This window comes from Takifugu flavidus, chromosome 1, assembly GCF_003711565.1.
Source record: "Takifugu flavidus isolate HTHZ2018 chromosome 1, ASM371156v2, whole genome shotgun sequence".
NCBI classification, from domain to species: domain Eukaryota; kingdom Metazoa; phylum Chordata; class Actinopteri; order Tetraodontiformes; family Tetraodontidae; genus Takifugu; species Takifugu flavidus.
The window spans coordinates 13,116,928-13,137,996 of NC_079520.1; the positions used below are offsets into that span (position 1 = coordinate 13,116,928).

The 21,069-nt window shown below is 44.8% G+C and overlaps 2 protein-coding genes across 2 annotated transcripts in view; both read right to left on the reverse strand.

The window, feature by feature from the left end:
* si:dkey-100n23.5 (cyclic AMP receptor-like protein A) overlaps positions 1 to 11,475 on the reverse strand; it is a 38,914-nt gene extending 27,439 nt beyond the window's left edge. The window contains exons 1-8 of the mRNA XM_057046845.1: positions 11,271 to 11,475; positions 8,905 to 8,957; positions 8,424 to 8,478; positions 7,686 to 7,742; positions 7,531 to 7,591; positions 5,956 to 6,043; positions 3,275 to 3,364; positions 2,706 to 2,744 (exon numbers count right to left, since the gene is read on the reverse strand). Of these exons, the coding sequence (XP_056902825.1) occupies positions 2,706 to 2,744; positions 3,275 to 3,364; positions 5,956 to 6,043; positions 7,531 to 7,591; positions 7,686 to 7,742; positions 8,424 to 8,478; positions 8,905 to 8,957; positions 11,271 to 11,336 (509 nt within the window). The 5' untranslated portion in view covers positions 11,337 to 11,475. The remainder of the gene's footprint in view (positions 1 to 2,705; positions 2,745 to 3,274; positions 3,365 to 5,955; positions 6,044 to 7,530; positions 7,592 to 7,685; positions 7,743 to 8,423; positions 8,479 to 8,904; positions 8,958 to 11,270) is intronic.
* A 1,342-nt stretch (positions 11,476 to 12,817) lies between these two features.
* LOC130533776 (mid1-interacting protein 1-B-like) lies at positions 12,818 to 14,685 on the reverse strand. The gene is made up of 2 exons (XM_057047497.1): positions 14,530 to 14,685; positions 12,818 to 14,331 (listed from the first exon to the last, which is right to left on the reverse strand). The coding sequence occupies exon 2, from the start codon at positions 14,026 to 14,028 to the stop codon at positions 13,552 to 13,554; it is 477 nt and encodes a 158-aa protein (XP_056903477.1). The 5' UTR covers positions 14,029 to 14,331; positions 14,530 to 14,685; the 3' UTR covers positions 12,818 to 13,551.
* Between the last annotated feature and the right edge of the window lie 6,384 nt (positions 14,686 to 21,069).

The window sequence follows — 21,069 nt, forward strand, 5'->3', positions numbered from 1 at the left end:
GGAGGCAGCTACAAAGTGCTCTAATTAGCATGATAATGATCTGCCATTAGACTCCGCTGTTCTCTACAGCTGAGCACTACCCGGAGAGAGGAGGAGAGCAAGAGGGAGACGTGGAGGGAAAGAGGGAGAGAAACCAAAAAGGAAGCAGGGATTCAGACTGGGCAGGGGGTGATAAAAGTGAAAACGAGAACAGAGGTGAGGACAGATGACAGCAGGACGGGAAAAGGCAGAAAAGATGAAAAAAGAACCCTGTCAGATAATTAAAAGCCAAGAAAAAAGAAAAGGTCAGAATCCAAATGAAAGAAATCACAGATAGATGCTACATCAAAAGATCCAGCAAGAAGCAGAGCATCATAGAGACCAGATCTTGGAAATTTCCATTTTTCACTGAGCAGTATGATTTTGCTCAATACGTGTCCACTTCCACGACCTTAATTGTGAAAAACAACTTTGCAACAGAACACTCGGGTCACCCAGTAAGAACTGGAACAACAAAGATCAGTCCTTCCACTGTTGTCTGTCTAACATTGTGGTAAACTGCACAAATAGAAATGCTGAAAAACGCTCTCAGCTCCGAACCGAATTGCTCGGTGGAGCTGCATCATCACACTCGCGCAAAGATTTCATGTCTGGCAGCAGAGGCTCGGATGAAAGGAGCCATAATTAAAGCGCTAGGTACGAAACAAAAGCGCGGCGGCGGCAGACACGCTGCTGCTCGTTAAGCACGGCTGTCAACCCGGACCAACAAGTGTCGGCTGCCGAGTGAAAGATCTCGATCTACCTGTTCATCTGCTCGTAACAGGAGACAACCAAAGGGACAGAAGGGGGGGAGGAGAGCAGAAGAAGAGCAGAGCATGACAGGTGCGTCCCACCACCAAATGTTCCCAAAATGTTGAGAGGAAACACAGCAAATGGAAAACCGACGACAGCAGCGTCACAGCATTAAAGTTGCTGCTAAAGTTGATACCTTTTACTATTAATGACACAGTAGATATTTTGGCAAGAAATAACAAGTTTAAAACAGGGGGTGCGCGTCAGTACTTTAAGCCATGCATGACATTTGCAGTGTGTACCTGTCATAGCAAACACTGACACATATTTGGCACTGTAAAACTAAATATTTCACAAATGCTGCAGACCCTGTTTGAAAGCCACACAGCAGAGCTGTGATGTGGACAGGAGACAACAGACACTTTATTTAGACACTGAAAGAAAAGTTCAACTCTCGTTTATAATTCTGCTGCAACTAGTCAACCTAAACTAGAACAATAAACAGCAATGGCCACATCCACATCTTCAACCTGCATGGAACAATCATATAATGTTCTTTTTAGGCTGTGTATCGCTCAAAGCGTTCTTTGCTGAAACAGGGTGGAGAGTCTCCCGTGGACGAGTATCATTTTCCATTTAAATGAAAGCATTGACCTTCAGGATGATAAAGGACAACACATCACTCGCACACCAAGTAAAAGGCTCATTAGAACCAACAGAACTTATCCTATAACCACGGAGGCCTGACAGCCAATCGATCCGGTACATGAAGATATGTTCATACTTACCAAGTTTATTTCCCCAGAACCTGCAAGCTTACGAAGACCGCAAAGTTTAATTTTTTTGGTACTAGTAATTTGTCTCGGAGCTAAAACGGGACCCACGTTGTACACCAATGGGGGCCCTAAGAGCAGTGACTCAGCTACGGTTGAGTGCTTCCAAATGCTGACTCAACCTCTGAAATTTTGCACCTCTGTCACAAAATGCAGTCTGCCGCTTTTCATTCGTTTTCCCCCTTTCATCCCCACTGTCCCCCCCCCCAAGCCTCCCCTGGCTCCTCTGTCTTGCCTCCGCGCTTGGCTGAACCGTGATGAAGACACACTACGGGGCGTGGGCAGAGACGAGGGTGATCCATTTTACTTATTCTCCTGGAATCCCCGATCCTGAGTGATTCCCTCTCTTCCCAACAGTTCTGCTTGTGTCCCTTCAATAAGCAAACCTCTGCTGCTGGCAGATTATAAGAATTTCTTCCTTGACAGGTGCTGCCTTTGCCTCTAATTTCTTGTCTAGTTTTATGTAATTAGAGCTAATGAAGAATTCCCTGATTCTCTTAGCAACCCATCCCCCAGGGCCACGACCGCATGCAAATTTTAGTGAAAGCCGGAGAGCAGCAGAACACCGATAGAAGAGACACGGGCTCGTTTAGCACAGCTGATAGCTATGTGTTGTTCTGTGAGCGTGTGTGCCAGTGTTTGTCTGTGTGAGCCTGCGCATGTTTATTTGTTTAGAAAGATTGATTCCCCGCTGATGCTGCGAGCGGCAATGCGATTACCTTGGCTCATAGCAAAGTGTTGTGTGCGTGTGCGCGCGCCCGTGTGGTTAAGCGTCTGCGCCGGGGATTGGCAGAACCCTCGTAGACTTAGGGCCAGTTGCAGAAAGCAGTCGACAGGCATAATCCTTCATAGCCGTCCTAAACACTTAAATACACAGTGTAGCAACTCCCCTAAATCTGACAAGGCAGAGACACATCCACCAGCACGCACGCATGCACTCACAAACACACGCACACACACCTTGGCCTCACACCAACAGGGAGAAAACCCTGCAGGCTCTCCTGACATGCAACCCTTCACATTTCCCTGCAGAGACAGACCTCCTCCCCTTCTCCCCCAGTAGGGGAAGCTTTGATGCCGGCGCTGAAAGGGTCTACTTACATCCCAAATCTCCAGGCTACGTGATCGTCTGTGATCCAGCTGGGGGAAGAGAGAGAGAGAGAAAGAGAGAGAGAGGTTACAAAAGGAGAGCAAGAGCGGAAAGAGAGACTTGCGCGACTGTGGAGAGGAAAAACTGTGCAGCTGTAGCTATTAATAAGCCCAGAATGGAAAGAGAGAGCCAAGCCCGGAGATTAAGGCTATGTCCCAATTCTCATTCCACCGTCTCCTCTCTTTGGCCTCTTCCCTTTTCTTCATCATTTAACAAACTTCCAGAACAAATTATATCCTTATATCGCCAAAAGAGCTGGAGGCGTGCGTAGGTAGCTTTTTGTCACAACACTGGAATATATTAATCAAAATAATGCCTTCAAAAAGGACTGTAGACATTTCATTCTGGGGAAAAAGTTTAAGTACTGAAATCATCAATACTTTGATAAATTACATTTTTGATGACAACAAATTTTGTGAAGAAAGACCTCAAAATGGAAGACAGTTGATCGAAGAAATATTAACATGAAACTATAAAAGAATTAAACACAACAGGAATGGTGGATGTGATCCGTACTCACCACCAGGCTCCAGCAGGGCCATAGTAGCCCTTTAACAGTGGCAATGAGGCCATGACCAGAGGCACCCCCCACGCCATCAGATGGTACAACCTGATAAGAAGGAGATGTTTTTTTCATTAGGTGACTCAAGACCAGAGAGCTCTGCCCCTGAGAAAAGAAATAGATCAATTTTTCCTCAAGTGTAGCCATCCCTTTATTGGCAGCCACACTGGGGTCATTTTACAGGTGCACAGAAATGCTCAGGCAACTAAACTTTTCATTACTCATGATAATATAAACCATAACTACCCTTGATCTTGCTGGTGGGAGAAAAATAATGTAAGTGACATCATCTGGAAGGAAGTGGGGGTTTGAGAGGAAACCTTCAGGCTTATACGGCCAGTTAAAATGTTCTTTTTCAATCGATAAACATAGCTGTGTGTGGCACAGAAGAGACGCGTGCTCCAGTGTCTCGCGCATCAGTGTGGGTGTCGATACTTTATAGAGCGTGCCCAGTCGCTCTGTCAATTGAGTGGAAGTCCTGCCCTGACTTGTTCCAAGTGTGGTCAATCGAGCGGCGGTGACACGACTGACACACACTCAATTGCTCTCCTGTTGGACACTTAAACAGACTCAGACACTCTTGTGCACACTTTCTTACTTCCCTTTACCAGCGCACTCCCCTTTTCCCAGTCAAACCCCCCAATTTGACCTAGAGCACTTTTGAGATCACTCTAAAGGCTGATACTTGAAATAGAACAAAGCAGAAGGTGAGAAGAAAAAACAGAAAATGTCTCACTTCAGAGAAAGAAAGATAGAGTATACAGATCAAACACGATAAGGTGCCAAAGTCAAAAGGAAACCCAAAAGCAATAATGGGAGATAAAGGAAATGGTGAAAGGAATCCAACAAATGAGCAGCTGAAAGGAAAAAAGGGGAGAAAATGACAGAGATAAGCTGGGAAAACCTGTGTCATAGTGGGAGGAGAGACCCAAATAGTGAACTCAGCTGAGCCAGTCTGTGGTGTGACAACTGGTGCGGGGGGTGTCAAGAAATCAATGCTGAGAACTCACAAACAGACAGACACGCAGAAAGGCTGCAGCGCGTTCCCCGCACGCTCGCAACGCTCTGAGAGGAAGGCGAAGAGAGATGAGGAGGTCCGGAGCTGCTGCGCTACATGGGCTTAATGAGGCACAGCAGGACTGCCGTGCGCGGCGCGGTTCACCCACCTGCATGCAAGCACACACCCTCCCACGCACAGGAAGGCACGCACGCTGCTCGCACAGAGATCTCTCTCTCGAGGTTCAATCTCATTTTTCACCGTCTCAACCGTTCGCCTCGATCCGTCCTTCAAACGCGCATAAACACAACGCGCACGCGCAACGCGCACTTTTCATCCTCTCTTGCATCCACTTCAATCACTCTTAGATCATCCAGCCTCCGTTTTCCATCTCCTCTGGCGATTTGTTCATTTATAAACCATCACAGTGCGCTGTTGCTGTGTGCGTGTGTGTGCACGTGCTGTGCGCGGGAGAGGGAGTGAGAGCGGATTTGAGGGTGGCGCGTGGTTGGGTGAAGGTAGGTAGCTGTGCATGCATGCAAAACCACAGACTGGTCTGCATAACCGCGCATGGCTTCCCCGAACACAGTCGGCACGTGACAACAAGTTGTTTTTTTCATGTCCAACTGTGAACAGCAGCATCACACACATATGCAGACACATCTGCGGCCAACTCCGTGAGAGGCTGGGAGTTGCTGAGGCTGTGAAGTGAGTCCAATTCTGGCCCCATAGCCTGTGCCATCCCCTACACCCATAAAGCAGTCTGCCACTGAGTTATACTACCATTATATCGTTTGGCTTATTGCTAATCAATGCAGGGAAAGTCCCATAAGAGGGTAGCTACCTTTACAGGCCCAGGCCTCACACACAGAGGAATAGAACCAGCGTGCATCCGTGAACGCCGACACGATGAGACCATGAATGATTGACGTGCAAAGCAAGAACTTATTATAGCATTTTTTCCCTGCACCTCGTGCATACATTTTCTTTTTAGAATACGCTTTTGTGTCATAAAGCGCTGCGCTAGGCAGGGAAAATGAGAAAATATCTCGCACACAAGCAAATTTGCACTCCCCCTGTAGAAAAGGGCTCATGGGAGTTTGAGCGACAGCAACATAGAGCCACAAAGCGTGAAGACGGGTGCACACGCAGAGACACATGCGCGCGCACAGTTAACGGCTGACACTCGCTCCCTTTTCAATTAGAGCGTCGGCTGGCTGGAACAGAAAAGGAAGAGGAGGAGGGGGGGGGGGCTGTCAATGCTCCACAGGGAGACACATGCTCCGCAAGGCCGAGAGCACGAACACACGCAAGCACATACAAACACCGAGAAGGAAACGGCCATGGTTCAACAAAGAATCCACGTTTGACGACAAGCACGCATAGGATGTGAGGCCAGAAATAGGCTTTTAAATGCACTTTCAAATACCAAGGCAATTACTGGATCATTGGAAAGATCCATGGGGATTTACTAAAGTGCAAAAAAATACCTTTAGGAGATGATAAAATAGGTTTTATCCTTCTAAAATGGCCCACAATCTCACATATAAATATATAGCCATCTTTTACAAATTGGGAACTCTGTCTGGCAGAACCAAATCCATACATTTAAACAATGTGAGCTTCTCCAGCTCCTACTCACATCTCATATTTGTTGGTGCTCACTTCTCTGACCAGGTTGAAGTACAGGTTCAGTGTGATGAGACAAACCCAGGCCAAGGCACTCCAGTCTGCAGAAAAACAAGGTCACATCACACAGCTCTCCTGGCACACAGCAACACACCTACAATTGTCTTCTAAACACAGAGCCCAGCATGTGTGTGTGTGTGTGTGTGTGTTTTATTTTTTGATAAATGAAGGCATATTTCCCGGTAATATGAGGGAAACCTGTGGCTTAGGGTGATTGATGAGAGGGGGGAGCACACGGAGAGATAATGATGAACTGTGGAAAAGCTCAGGGAGATAAGGAAAGAGTGCGGGTGGCGGAGGGAGTAAGGGACGGGAGAAAAATAGGGTACAGGGGGTGAGTGCGTGTGTGTGCGTGTGTGTGCGCGTGTGTGTGTGTGTGTGTGTGGGGAAGGGGGGGGGGTGGAGGCTTTAGCCAAACAGGGATGTGAGCTACACGCGCTCACTTCTTTTCGAAGACCATCATATACCAGCCTCTTTAGTTCGTATAGAAGGTGTCGCTGGTCACTGGTGACCCCAGCTCAACCCCTCTCTCATGCATATGCAGAAATACACTATGCACACACACAATATTCAGGATTACAATTTCATATGAGCGAGATGAACCCTGCCTTCCTATTCCATCATCAAAATAGGCAGTTTGCTGCGACGACAAGCGCCTTGCATAACCGGCAGCTTGGATTTTTACACAAATTCAAAGATCAGCTCCACCACCTGTACCTCTGTGGGCCCTGCTGCCATTTTCCTCCATTTTATAAAATTTATTGGTTGGAAGTGGTGCTGCGCTGCGGAGCAGCTCCCGCTAGTCTTGACATCTCACAATGGAACACAGCGCCTTTTCAGCCAGTGTTTATGTGCAGCCATTTGTCCTCAGCGTAAGGATACTCGCGATAAAACCTTGACAGGCACCAAACCCTGCAGCACTAACTCATTGCCCATTACCCTGCATCCATCTAAGGGTGTGTGCTGTAAAACAATTAAACTGGGTACACGAGTTGGCATAGTAACGCATAACTTTAAAACAATATGCTAATTAGGAGATTGCTTTTGCAACAGAAAATGCTGCTAGGAAAACACACGTGTGCTCCAAAGATTCCTTCTATTAAATGGAGACTTGCATATTTCCCTCTTCTTGCGTTCACTATGCCATACCAAACACAACTGTTCGGGCTCGACTTGGAAATTTGTCCTTTATTCGGTTTATTTTAACAGCTGAATTTCTGATCAGCACCAGGACTCTTTTAAAATAGCACCAACTATGAGGTCAGGAAATGCTGAAAACCCGACGCTCTCCAGATCTCATGACCATACGTTACTGGGCCAAAGTAAAAACCCACCGACGAGAGCCTTTTTTTCCTCAGGGCGACGCAAAGGATATGTGGCCACCTCATGCTTTGTGGATAAATAATAACCCAGATTTTGGGGGGGAAATCATATTACTTTACATTATATTCAATATGATATATTATCCTTGCTGGATTTTGAACTCATTCTTAAAAATACACCAGTGCGCAATTAGATTTTGTCTTACCAAAGTAAGTTAGCCACCAGGCCTGGAAGTTACAGACTGGTCCCTTTGGAAGTGATTCACCCTAAAAGCAAGAGAAGAAACAGCACAGTTATTTTAATACACCCACCAACGCCTCTGTTTATGTGTGTTTAATAAAAATTGGAAGGCTACCTCACCATAACATATGCTACACTGTCAAAGAAGGCAGCTACAGTCAGGCTGAGAATCATCTTCTGTGTAGTTGAAAATGAGACAAAGATTTAAAAACAGATCGTTCTGAAGTATATTTAAAGAAAAAAAAAAGTCATCTTTGTGTTTGGCTTCACTTTGAGAAAGGGGTAAATTAAACATCAGATGATGAGTGATTTGGTTGACAGGACACGACGTCCCTGGTAAGATTTGTGTGAGATATTGTGTGTTATAAATCAATAATTTGCGTAGTAGGGGATTTTGAAAAAGGTAATTGGGATGCATGTCAGACATCAGCCTAAAGGTGTTTCAAAACGGTTGCTGGAGTCGGCACATAAAGAGACGCGAACACACACGGAGTCGTTAATCAATCTGTGCCCCGACTGCAACGATCCTGCGGAGACTACAGAGGAAGGAGGAAGAGGAAGCGAAGGAGACAGAAAAAGAACACGGGAGGGTCAGAGAGCATTAGCGCGCATCGACTGACGGATAACCTTTGAAAGGGGTTGGTGTTAAGGAGGAAGTTGATATGTGGGAGAGCAGCAGAGACGCAGAGGAAAGAGCACGAGGTGAGGCCTCTCCGTGTCAGCTGGTCCAGAGGTAATGGGGTTCGTGAGAGAAACACACCGTGAGGTCATTTGCTTTGGGAATATGGGAAGATTTTTCTAAACTGGCTAAATGAACACCACGATGCAAACGTATGGTTCAAACCTGTGCCACTTTACCTGTGCCAGTGAGTGATACCTGCGAAGTAGCCAGATCACAATCAGCATGAAAAGGCTGTGGAGAGAGAAGTGACGTGTCTCAGCACAACTGTGCAAATCATTTTTGCAGCTCTACATATGATGTACTCTCTGCAGCGGCACCACTAGGCACAATTCTGCTAGATTAAGCAACATTTAAATCACAGCTGGTATAAGCTACAAAAAGCTAACTAACTACTGTTGCTAGTTTATTATAACATACCTGTAAACTAACGCAGGGACAAACAAAATCCACGTATACCATTTGAATTTTGACAGGGACATTTGTCAGCTGGCATAATGCCGGTTTGGCTTCAGACATTAGTTGGGAAATCATTCATTTTAAAATGCGATAAATCAAGAATTAGAAACCAAACCTGGCTAATTCTGATACCTGTATAGTAAAGAGATCAACGGCACAAAACAATGTACTTGTAAAAAAAAAGAAAGGGAGAATATTTACCATCCTAATAAAGAGAACGTCCCTGTGGCTCTTTTTACTATTAAAATCACCTCCTGTAAATCAAACACACATACACACAAAGCGATATTTTTTTCATTTTTCTTCTCCAAAAAAAGCAAATACTATACTGCCATCATTGCAATTGCATGTTTTGAAATGACCACTTGAGAAGAAACAAAATTGCTCTTGAGTATGTGTGCAAGTGCACTTAGAGGAAAATGGAATACACTGATCAGACCTGTATGGATGGTCAGTGATGGTTTGAGGCGTTTCTTTATGTCATCTCATATGCATCTCATCAATGTATTAACATTCACAGGTGGACTGTGGCAGCTGAGTGAACTGAAATACGCTGGAATGCATGTTTTGTCCAACGCTACATTCAGGTTGAATCTGATCTGATAGCTGCTCGAGACAACTTAAAAAGCTGAAGGACAAAGGAATGATAACAATGATCGATCGGTCTGTCATGTACGAGGTCAAACACCTTTTTTCTTTGCAAAGTTATGACAAAAGCAATCAAATTTTTGCTGTCATGTATACTGCTCCATATACAGGAGCAGAAACACAAAGAAAGGGATAGAAAATGTGACTTGGGATCTTGACATCAGTTACTTTCTAATATTTTATTTATTAGACTCTCCACAGAGGGACAGGATTTGATTCTCTAATGTTTTTTCCCACACAAATACTGGATTCTGCACCTGATCAAGACTCTATCTGAAGGAGCCACTTATCTTATCTATTTTTCTGTAATGGTTCTCTTGTCCTGTTCTATATGAGCCACATATTTGAATGCAGCACGACAGCTTCTGGAACAGTGTGCAGAGAAGCAAGTGGGTGTTTTCATGACGGTAGATAAAGCGGAACATTACAAATAACCAAGGGTGAAGAAAAGCGATATTTACAAAACAGCACAATTTATTCCTGCAGAAAAATTTAGAGATATGAAAATTTGACAGGGCTCTTTCTGACAGCTCCTTTGAGCACTGGGGCATTTAGTCATGTGCAAGCAGCTAAATGTTTGCTCCACCCATTGCTTAAAACAAATAGAGCATCTCCAAAGTCCAGATATGGTGGAGACTCCCATGATGTCTGTTTCATGACACAGCTGAGGGGAAACTTGCTCTTGATCCTCTTTAACCAGTTTTAAATTGCACTTTCATACATGGTCATAAAGAGCAGATTATGGATTTGTTTGTAATTTTGGAGAACAGACATACAGTATAATTAATCTCAACCAACCAGCAAAATCCTGATGCTTTTATTTGACCAGCTAAGTGCTGACCTCCACAACCATGTGCACTTAATTACCATATCACAAGTCATTACATAAAAGAATCCAAACTGCTCCAATAAGATGCTAGAAAGTGGACATCCTAATTACTGCTGGAGTGTCATAAGTGCTGCAGATTCAGCACTAAGTTTTAATGAACAGACTGGTCCCACATGTGAACTCACAACATCCTGCAAATTCATTTGCATTTGTGATGATGCTGATTTTTCGCTTGGCTTACAAATAGGTGAGCCAATGCTTTTTGTTACTTTATTGAATTGTCGAGTCATTAAGGGCACCTGAACAATTTAGGGGCAAAATCAAATATTACATTATATTCACTTTGGTTAATGGTATTTTACCCCAAAGCACCTGGAATCAAAAACATCCAAGCTTCATTTTCACTGGTAATGTCACCAAAAATGAACTCAAAGAGACATGCATGTATGTTCAAATCCAGGGGGGCAGTGACCTTTTTACGGGCTGAACTGATCTGTTGAGGTCTGCTGGGACACACAGGGGCTTCAGCAAGAAGGCTGACAGCACATTATGAGGCACAAGATGACAAGCATGATTAAGGAGAAGCAATTTATGCTGGTATCATTCTTAGTATCAAGTGCAGTTCCGATACAGTAAGGATCTCATCCAAAACTATTTTATCACCACTAACAACAAATGGTGGGGGAGATTGCTCAGTTTATTGTAATCTCATAACCTAGTTTATAACCTTTTGAAATAAAAAAAACTAAACTATATAAAATTTAAAAGCTGTGTACTCAGAATACCAAAACAGTGCTGTAACATACCATATAAACTGTTCCAAGGTAAAATTTTGATATGTAGCGTCGTTTTGGCCTAATATGCAACACTAGTCGAAAAACTAACGAGCTCTAATTAACTAGTAGATTATTGCTGATCAGTGACAGAACAGCTAGCAGGAAAAATGCCTAAACCTATAGTTGTGCACTAACAAGCATGCAAGTACTCTAAAAGTATTCTTAATTACCCCAGAACCACAAGAACACTCACTAACAAAACTTCCTGTGGGTAAATTGGCTTATAACTGAAATTTGTGTCATCATAAACTTACGCATTGGTAGCTGTCTGAATCGTTATTAAAAAAAACGCAGCGTGAGTGATTGCTTGTCGGCTTCATAGTTGTTATTTTTCTCAGGAAAAAGTGTGGTTCGTTGAAAAATTAGAGCGATTTGGATGTATTTTTAGATTTTCTTTCCTGTGCTGGTGTTTTGCGGTGCCTTTTCAAGCACTTCCTGTTTCTACGGTGCGCGCAAAAGGACTAAAAGCATCGTTTCCCGTTTCGTATCGTGAGATTTGTTAAACGCAAGTCGAAATTCCACAGCGTGAATCATGTTTTCTTATCCTTTGACTTTAAGTTGCTTTTCAACTAAAATATTATTAGATCTATACCCTGAATATTTGGTTATTTAAAACATCTATGTAAGGATTTAATAATTTTAACATGGATCCACTTGCCCCGATGCAAAGAAAATACTGAGTTGTATAGACTAAATAGCGTTTAATGCTAGATATAACCACTTCATAATAACCCCCACATCACTCACCCGTGACTCAAAATCTGAATTTGGGCCAATTTCAAAGTAAGCAATTTTTCTGTTATTTTGTTTCTTTTTTTAAAAAAAAAATACAATTTAGCCTAGCAGACTGGGCTGATAAATGAACAGCAGTGACTGAATTTCAAGATTCAAAGGAATTTTCAAGCTTAACCTAAGTTGAATTATGTTTAGTTAATTTTTTTAATAGATTATCCATTCTACACAATAATTTGTACTCTGGCATTCGTATAGAGGTCTAGTTTCATCTAGTCCACTCCATTGTTGGTGTCAACTGATATTGTGAAGAGAAAAGAAGGCTCAATCCCTCATTGTCTGTGGGTGAGAGAGACAGATTAAAAAATGGCCAGAGGTAGAAGGTGGATGTTGTACTGTTTTGAACTTTTGTTACGCAACTTATTGTCACTAAAAATAATGCAAAAGCCAAACTGGAATTCTTTGGTTAAAGCCGACAGGATTGAGACTAATAACGCAAAGTAAAACAAAAAATGCAAATAAATATACACAAATATCAATTAACATGGCCTCTTTGTAATTGTCAGATTTATTTCTTCCCAAGCATCTTGTGTAACTTAAATTAGTATGTTAAATCAAACCACCCCTTCCTTCCGGTTGTTTTATTTTTGTGGAGGTGTTGCCACAGAGAACTGAACTAGCAGCATTCCTAATAAAAATTCCACTCCTCCCTTTTTAAATGCACTTATTAAATCAATAATAGCTCAGTGAAACTATGTTCAAAGAATGAAGTTTTTTTCCAAAACCTTACAGTGTAATTTAAATTGAGTTTAAATAAAAATCTGAAGAACCAAGAGCTGATAGTTTGTACATCTTAGATGTTTAAATGCTGCGTTTGGTGTTTGACATCAAATGGACCCTAAAATATTTCATATGTATATGTTTTCTTATTCTACACCAAACAGGTTAGAAAAGCATTCTTCTGACACTGGTGAACAAGGAAAGTGAAGTCTATCTGAAACATTCCATAATGCTTGCATCATTTTAACGTAAACCACATTCATGGAACGACACCAACACACAATCAAAATCAGTTTATACAAAGGTTTATTTTCACCAGAAATTTTCTTGGTACAAAAATTGTGCAGGTGTATATGAAAGCCTTGTCATAAAACGTGGTGCAAATGAGCGACACGAACAAAGCATCTCGTGGAAATCCTCCTTACTTTCTATGCAGACACATTATAAGCTGATTCCAGTTCAGTGGCCATGTAGGACATTGGGAGATCATGGGCAGCTACGAGCATCTGCCTCCTTCCATTTGAATATAAAAAAAAACAAAGACGGGTCGGATTTAAAGGAGCGATGGTCATACACAGACTAGCACATCTGAACACGCTGACATCATTAGCATCACACAGAGCGAACTAAATCTTTTGTCAGCACTAACAGAGGGGGGGATCAGATGCCAGGTCCTGTACTTCATGCTGTTCGCGCCTTCTTCAACCTCTCTCTTCAGCACAGGGACTAAGGAAATAAATAATAATAAATAAATGCTTCACCTGCATCTCACAGCAGGATGAAGACGTGTACAACACCGTGGAGTGCAAAATAGAAATGTGGCGTTCAGTGTAGAGATTCTTTCTTCAGGATCAACACAACTACAGCCAGTACCACAGAGCAGACCAACACCATAGAGAAATCAGCTGCCACTTCCTCTGCCTGTCAAACGCATGTCCCAGCTTTTCATTGGCAGTGTAGGCAGCAAAAAAGGCCCAGTGAAAGAGTTCAGTCCACAAAGTCAAATGAATGCTTGTGGTGAGGTTACTGGCCCCATCCTCCAATACCAATCTCTTTTTTGTAGCGCCTGGTGAGGGTGTCAGCCTGCTGGGTCAGCTTGGACAGCACCCCTTGCAACCCAGTGAGGTGAAACTGGAACCGCTTTTCCAAATCCTCATCCTCCTCTTCCTCATCCTCTTCGGACGATAGTGACGCAAAGGAGATGCTGGATGTGGACGAGTTCATGCGGGTGAACTCCAGGCGCCTCTCGTCGGCGGCGTTGATGCCCCACTCCATGTCCCTGCGGATGGATTTGAGAAGCTGGTAGTAACTGTACATGTCCCCCTCGTCCTCGTCTGACTTCAGAGAGTTTATCTCCTTGTCCTCCTCCAGCGGGACGTCTCGGAGCAAGCTGGGCACCATGATGGTCTGGTCCATGTTGTTTACGGCGCCAAGGAAACGATTCATGGCGTTGAAAAGGGAGTTTTTCTGGTTGGGGGTTTCTAGGAGCTGCATCATCATCTTGGCAAAAGTTGCGCGTTTCTTTTTTCCAGAATCAGGAATAAAAATCGACGATCCAAATATCCGCTATTTAATTCCGGGTAGATCGGCTTACTGGGTCGTCTGTGGGTCTGTAGCGCTATAACGAAGATTTAGGGAAGCTCCGAACAGGGAAGCTCCGTTTTTAGTTTTTTCTTTTCCTTTCTGGTACTTGATGAAGGGCGCACATTTATAGCTCCGTGCAGGTGGTTTCGTGCGTTAAAGGCGGCGCTTCAACCTGTTTGTCAAGTTCTTCCAGGGAGGCTGTAACCGGACCCAAACGATCTGAAATAGCCACATAGGACAGCATAAATGTTTGGCACATTTTCAAAGGGAGTGGCTTCGAACTGACAGCTTTGAGTTTCTAGAAAACGTACCGCTCTGTCACATTATCTTGGTGGGAAAAGGTGTTACGCCGCTTACTTTACGCACAAACGCTGCCAGTTCACGAGTCAATGTCAACTCATCATAACCTGAACTCACCGTGTGATGCGCAGGCCTGTAGGAACTTATGGATGATGAACAAAGTTCCCAGAGTGTTGCATCATCGCTACCACATTCTGTTCCGATGAGCCAGACAGGACAAAATGGGTGAGGCCGGACCGAGCGGCACCGTGGTATGAATATTCATTAACGAGCCATCAGCCCACTGCTCGGGCTTGTGTTATAGCCAATCAGATTCATCCGAAGGCGGGATTAGTCAGCGTCTGACCAATGACGAGTCGCTTCCTGAAGCAACGCTTAGGCGAGTATCTCAGTGATTAAATCCTTTTTTCCCCCCTGGTCAAAAATGTATTAAATACAGTATTCAAACTGTAAATCCCAAATACCTATTAAGTCAGTGAAGTGTACTTCGGGTTTGTTTTTTAATCCAGACTTGGCAGTCAAAATAAAGTAGGCTTGGCATCCATTCTAACAGAACATAATTGTAAATTCACTTATTAATCTTTGATTTTTAGAGTAACTTCGTATGAACGTGGGTGGTTCGTGCTGAACTAGTTTTTTGAGGTTACATAATCCAATGTGGTCTCAAACCAGTGTTGACATGATGGACTGCTGCACCATTGTTGCCACTTCACGAGTCTGAAAAGGCGTAGTAGCAACATTTTGTTCTTTAAAGCAGTTAGAGAAATGAAATGGGGGGGGGGGGGGGATTGCTAAAACACACTGTACAGCTTTACTTATAATTGCGGCCACTCTGTCTACTGATGCATCATATTACAGATCCAGTTCCTGTCAGTCTTTTTGCAGCTGGTAAACAGGGGTTCGCCCAGCCAGGAATAGCTCGCCATTAGTTTTTCAAACTGAATGTACTGTCTCTGAAATCTGAGCTTTGCTTAGCTAGTCAGACACCAAATGCAAAAACAAAATATTTAGTGCATGACTATCAACAAGTTGGGATCTCTGCAGCATGGCTGGCTGGGTCATATGCTGATTTTAAATATGTTTACATTGCAAAAGAAGAAAAGGGAATAATGAGACAAGAAAAGGGAATAATGGCAAAAACAAAAGGTGTGGCCACTGTTAGAAACTGCCCATTAATTAAGCTGTACCCATCCAATTCTTGATATAGATACTGGTTACTCAACCACAACTTAAAAATTGTTGCTTAGCAAGAATGGGAAGAGAGCAATAAACAGCTCAACCTGACGGTTTGGTTTCGCTCTCGGCCTGCCCCATCCTTCCGTCAACTCTCTTTGCTTTATCTCTGCGGAAGAAGTGTGTGCATATCATTTTATTAAGCAAAGGCAGCTGAGTATATAAACGCTAATATGATAAATGTTTTAAAAAAAAATTGTGCAATGCAAATGAAATCATGTCAGTGTTATCAGTGTTAATTCGAGATAAACTATTTACTGCAGGCAGAATGAGTGTCAATGTCAGATTATTGCTAATGATAGCTAAAATGGAAAATTATCTTTCTAATTTTAAAAGCTCATGCAGTGGTGGAGATAAACCAAAGAGATATGATTTAAAGAGGAATTTACCTATTAAAACAAGAATTTAGCCATATTGTAATATCACATCTAGTCACCTTAATGAAACTCAAAAGTTTAAATTTGAATATTTACAACAATTACAGACCTTAATCAAAAATCAAAATGAACTTGTGTGTGCATATCAAAGTAATGTTTTTTCTTATAAAATGTAGCATAGTGGAGTTATTGTAACACAGTTGTCATAAACTTGTATTATATCAATGATTTAATAAATTAGTATATAAGACTGTGTGCACCACAGCCTAAAATGCAAGTGAATTTGGGTTTTAGTAGTCAACCACCTTATTATGTAATTTCCACAATGAAGCCCAGTCAATGTTCCACATAACCTAAAGCCTCACAATCCCAAATCTACCTGTGTGCAATCCCATTAAGGAAATAAGCAGGTGGGCAGGGCCGCTGCTGAGCTGAGATCAGATAAGAACTGGTTTTGCATTCCTAACAGGGCTGTCAATCAGTGCCCCTCCTCCACCCTTTCGCCTGTGAGAGAACCCTTCTGTTTGTCAGAGGGCAAGCGCTCCCCGATTGCAACAATGCAGCAGTCACAACACAAATCAGCGCTGAAGGGGGGAAAAAAGGATTTTCTCGATGGCGTGTTGTGTCAGGCGCCGAGTCCTGGCTGATTACGGTGTGGTGTCATCATCTTTACACAGGGGGGAGTGTTAGGATTTGCTTGTATTTGGGTTTCTATTTCCTGTTTCCCTCCCTGCTTGTGTGGTGTCAGTTTGTGTCCTTGCCTGTTGGTCTCAGCCTGGGTGGGGCTGACCTACTTCTGGCTCCTGCTTCCACCTTTACACACCTGCAGCTCAGTCAAGGCAACGACCTGACTTACCTGCACAAGGTAACATGTGGTAGCTCTTTGGCTCCTGAAAATTCACTTTTGGATTGCCTGCCCCATCTTTTCTCCTCTGGTTTTGTTCACCATTGTCCCCTGTTCTGCCCAGTCCTGTGTTCCAAGCCTCAGTCATCTCCAGCCCCACGTGTCAGGCCCCGGTTATCTCCAGCCTTGTCTCCCTGCTCCATGTCTTCCCTAGCCAGTTAAAACCTTTAACCTTGCATTGTGGATCTGGCTTTCAGCTTATATTTAACAGGGAGGGGTGAAAAAAGAGAGCTGGAGCAGCAGGGAGTTGCACAGATCAGGCAGCTTGAGTGGAAATTCTCATACTTGTCATCGCAGCTGTGCGTTACTAAAAAGTGTGAGGCAGAGGTGTCTCTGTTCAGCAGGGACACTGCAGGAGGAGCTGCAACAGCAATTAGAACAACAGTGGTGACAACATCCCATCCTGCAAACAGATGGATGGAGCAGCTATTTTTTATCACACACACACACACCACACACACACACACACACACACACACACACACACACACACACACACACACACACACCTTATAACATTAATTGGTTGTTGAGTTAATGTAATATAGCTATATCCTTGCAGCTAAAGATGACAGAGCTTTCAGAACATTTCTTAAAGCATTAAAAAATAGATAAATGCTTTAATACTTCCCATCCATCCATCCATCCATCCATCCATCCATCCATCCATCCATCCATCCTCTACCGCTTATCTGGGGTCGGGTCGCGGGGGCAGCAGCCTAAGAAGAGAAGCCCAGACTTCCCTCTCCCCTGCTACTTCTTTCAGCTCATCCGGAGGGATCCCCAGGCGTTCCCAGGCCAGTCAAGAGACATAGTCTCTCCAACGTGTCCTGGGTCTTCCCGGGGGTCTCCTACCAGAGGGACATGCCCTGAACACCTCACCAGGGAGGTGTCCAGGGGGAATCCTAACTAGATGCCCAAGCCACCTTATCTGGCTCCTCTCAACGCGGAGGAGCAGCGGCTCTACTCCGAGCTCCTCCCGGATGGCAGAGCTTCTCACCCTATCTCTAAGGGAGAGCCCAGCCACCCTACGGAGGAAGCTCATTTCGGCCACTTGTACCCGTGATCTTATTCTTTTGGTCATTACCCAAAGCTCATGACCATAGGTGAGGGTAGGAACGAAGATCAACCAGTAAATCGAGAGCTTCGCCTTTTGGCTCAGCTCTCTCTTCACCACTACGGACCGGTGCAGAGTCCGCATTACTGCGGACGCCGCACCGATCTGCCTGTCGATCTCCTGCTCCATTCTTCCCTCACTCGTGAACAAGACCCCGGGGTACTTGAACTCCTCCACTTGGGGCAGGATCTCCTCCTTGACCCGGAGAAGGCACTCCACCTTTTTCCGGTTGAGAACCATGGCCTCGGATTTTGAGGTGCTGATTTTCATCCCAGCCGCTTCACATGTGGTGGTGAACCGATCCAGTGATCGTTGGAGGTCACGGGCCAATGACGCCAACAGGACCACATCATCTGCAAAAAGCAGAGACTCGTTCCTGAGGTCACCAAACTGGACCCCCTCAACACCATGACTGCACCTAGAAATTCTGTCCATAAAAATTATGAACAGAATCGGTGATGGTGGTCCAGAACCTTTTCGAGGCCGTCCGAATGTCATTCTCCATGGCCTCACTGAACTCTTCCCATGCCCGGGTCTTTGCCTCGGCAACAGCCGTAGCTGCACTCCGCTTGGCCTGCCGGTACCTATCTGCTGCCTCAGGAGTCCCACAGGCCAGTAAGGCCCGATGTGACTCCTTCTTTAGCCTGACGGCATTTCTCACCGCTGATGTCCACCAACGGGTTCGGGCATTGCCGCCACGACAGGCACCAACCACCTTGCGGCCACAGCACCGGTCAGCCGCCTCAACAATGGAGGCACGGAACACGGTCCACTCGGACTCAATGCCCCCCGCCTCCCCCGGGACATGGTCAAAGCTCTCCCGGAGGTGTGAGTTGAAGCTCCTTCTGACAGGAGACTCTGCCAGGCATTCCCAACAGACCCTCACAACACGTTTGGGCCTGCCAGGTCTGTCCGGCATCCTTCCCCACCATCGGAGCCAACTCACCACCAGGTGGTGATTAGTTGACAGCTCCACCCCTCTCTTCACCCGGGTGTCCAGAACACGCGGCCGCAAATCCGATGACACAACCACAAAGTCGATCATCGATCTGCGGCCTAAGGCGTCCTGGTGCCAAGTGCACATGTGGACGCCTTTCTGCTTGAACAAGGTGTTCGTTATGGACAATCTGAGACGAGCACAGAAGTGCAATAACAAAACACCACTCGGATTCAGATCGGGGGGGGCGTTCTTCCCAATCACAACTCTCCAGGTCACACTGTCATTGCCAACGTGAACATTAAAGTCACCCAGGAGGACGAGGGAGCCCCCAGAAGGAGCACTCTCCAGCACTCCCTCTAAGGACTCCAAAAAGGGTGGATACACTGAACTGCTGTTTGGGCCTTAGGCACAAACAAAAGTCAGGATCCGTCCCATATGATGTAAGTGTCCTTCAGTCCCAACAGTGGCTGCAATGTCTGGCTGCTGTTTCAGCTTTCACGTGCTTGCGCTGATCATGAAGGAATGTGAGTGCAGACATGGTCCCTGACTGGCAGAACAACGGAAGATATTTGAGCAAAACACTGCAAAACAGCTCGTTTCAATGTTTTTCCTCTCCCAGTGTTAGTGGTCACATGAGTGACAACACAGCAGGATGGTGTCATTCTGTGTTTTTGGAGATGTGGCCCATGATTGCATCAAGTTCACTGGATTTGCAATGTGCTATTATCCCAAAGCTCCAAATTTCACCGACACATCAAAGGAACAAAATGACCATTTATTTAAGCAAGACGTTTAACAGCTGATACTGAAATAATATGGATGCACAGGCTATTAATAATGCTTTAATGTTCTTAGTTTTAAAAAAAACAACAACCTTCCAATGATTCACTTTCCCCAAAATGTAATTATATGGGGGGAGAAGAGAGAGAGGAGAATCCACATTTTTGATGCAAATATTTTGCCTTAATGTTTAAGCAGCTATTGTACCTATTCTGATAACCTCCCTCAAGATATTGAACTTTAACCACAGCTGGAGCTCAAGATTCCAACAAGAAAAACTGAAATAATGTCACAACAGTCAGTTTGAAACAGGTTTACCTTCACACACCGACTATTGTTCAGCACCCGAAGGCTTATAAAGCATCCTGATGCTCCCTGTGTCAGGGGTCCGATTATGCCTGACTATTTTAACTTGCAGCATTTAACTGAACGAAACCTATACAAGCCGGTTACCCTAACAACTCAAATTTAGCAGGATTTTTTTTTTATTTTTATCAAACGGTAAGTGGCACAGCAGAAAAACATGTATTTTAAAACATGTGATAGTTATCTATATTTTCATACTAAAAAACAACTCGGCCAGTGTAACAGGGACTCAGCCCTTTGCATCTGCTGCCTTGGAGAGTTTTCATGGTTGCTGCGTGTTAAAATGCACAGAAACTAATGGGTGGGCGCTCCCTTTAATGGCAAACTGACATTTTACTCATACGCGTAGAACTCAAATCGGAAAAACAGTCTGAATTCTGAGCGAACAGTTCAAATTCTCAAGGTCCCCCCCCCCCCCCCACGTATTCTCTTCAAACGTCTCCCCTGCCAACCCAGATTCGACGCGCATTAAATGCGCACATCCGCGTATTATTCTTTCTAAAGCGGAGGCTTGTGAACCACAAGCGCTCCTTTCGTGTCGGCAACGAGGAAATTGCGGCGTTTCTGGCGGTCGGAATCCGACCAGCAGCGCGGAATCCAGCCGCTCGCGCTCTCCGCGCGCCGCTTAGGCTCCGGTTAGAGCCGGAAATAGAATTTTAGACATGGCAACTGAACGCGTCCGCGCGCAGGCTTGTCTGGCGTTTGTGTGAGTAATAGCGCTTCCCCGGTGGATGCCTCCCCCCTCTCCTCCCCTCCCTCCACCCATTAAACGTATTCGTGAGGCGGCGGCGGCAGCAGCGGAGGAGGGGGGGAGGGGTGGAAGCAGCGGCGGCGGTGGCGGCGGCGGCGGCGGGGGAGGAGGGGGAGGCAGGGAAGGGGAGGGGAGGCGGAAGCCAGCGGCATGCACGCTCCATTAGCGGGTCCACTGCCGCGCCGCTTT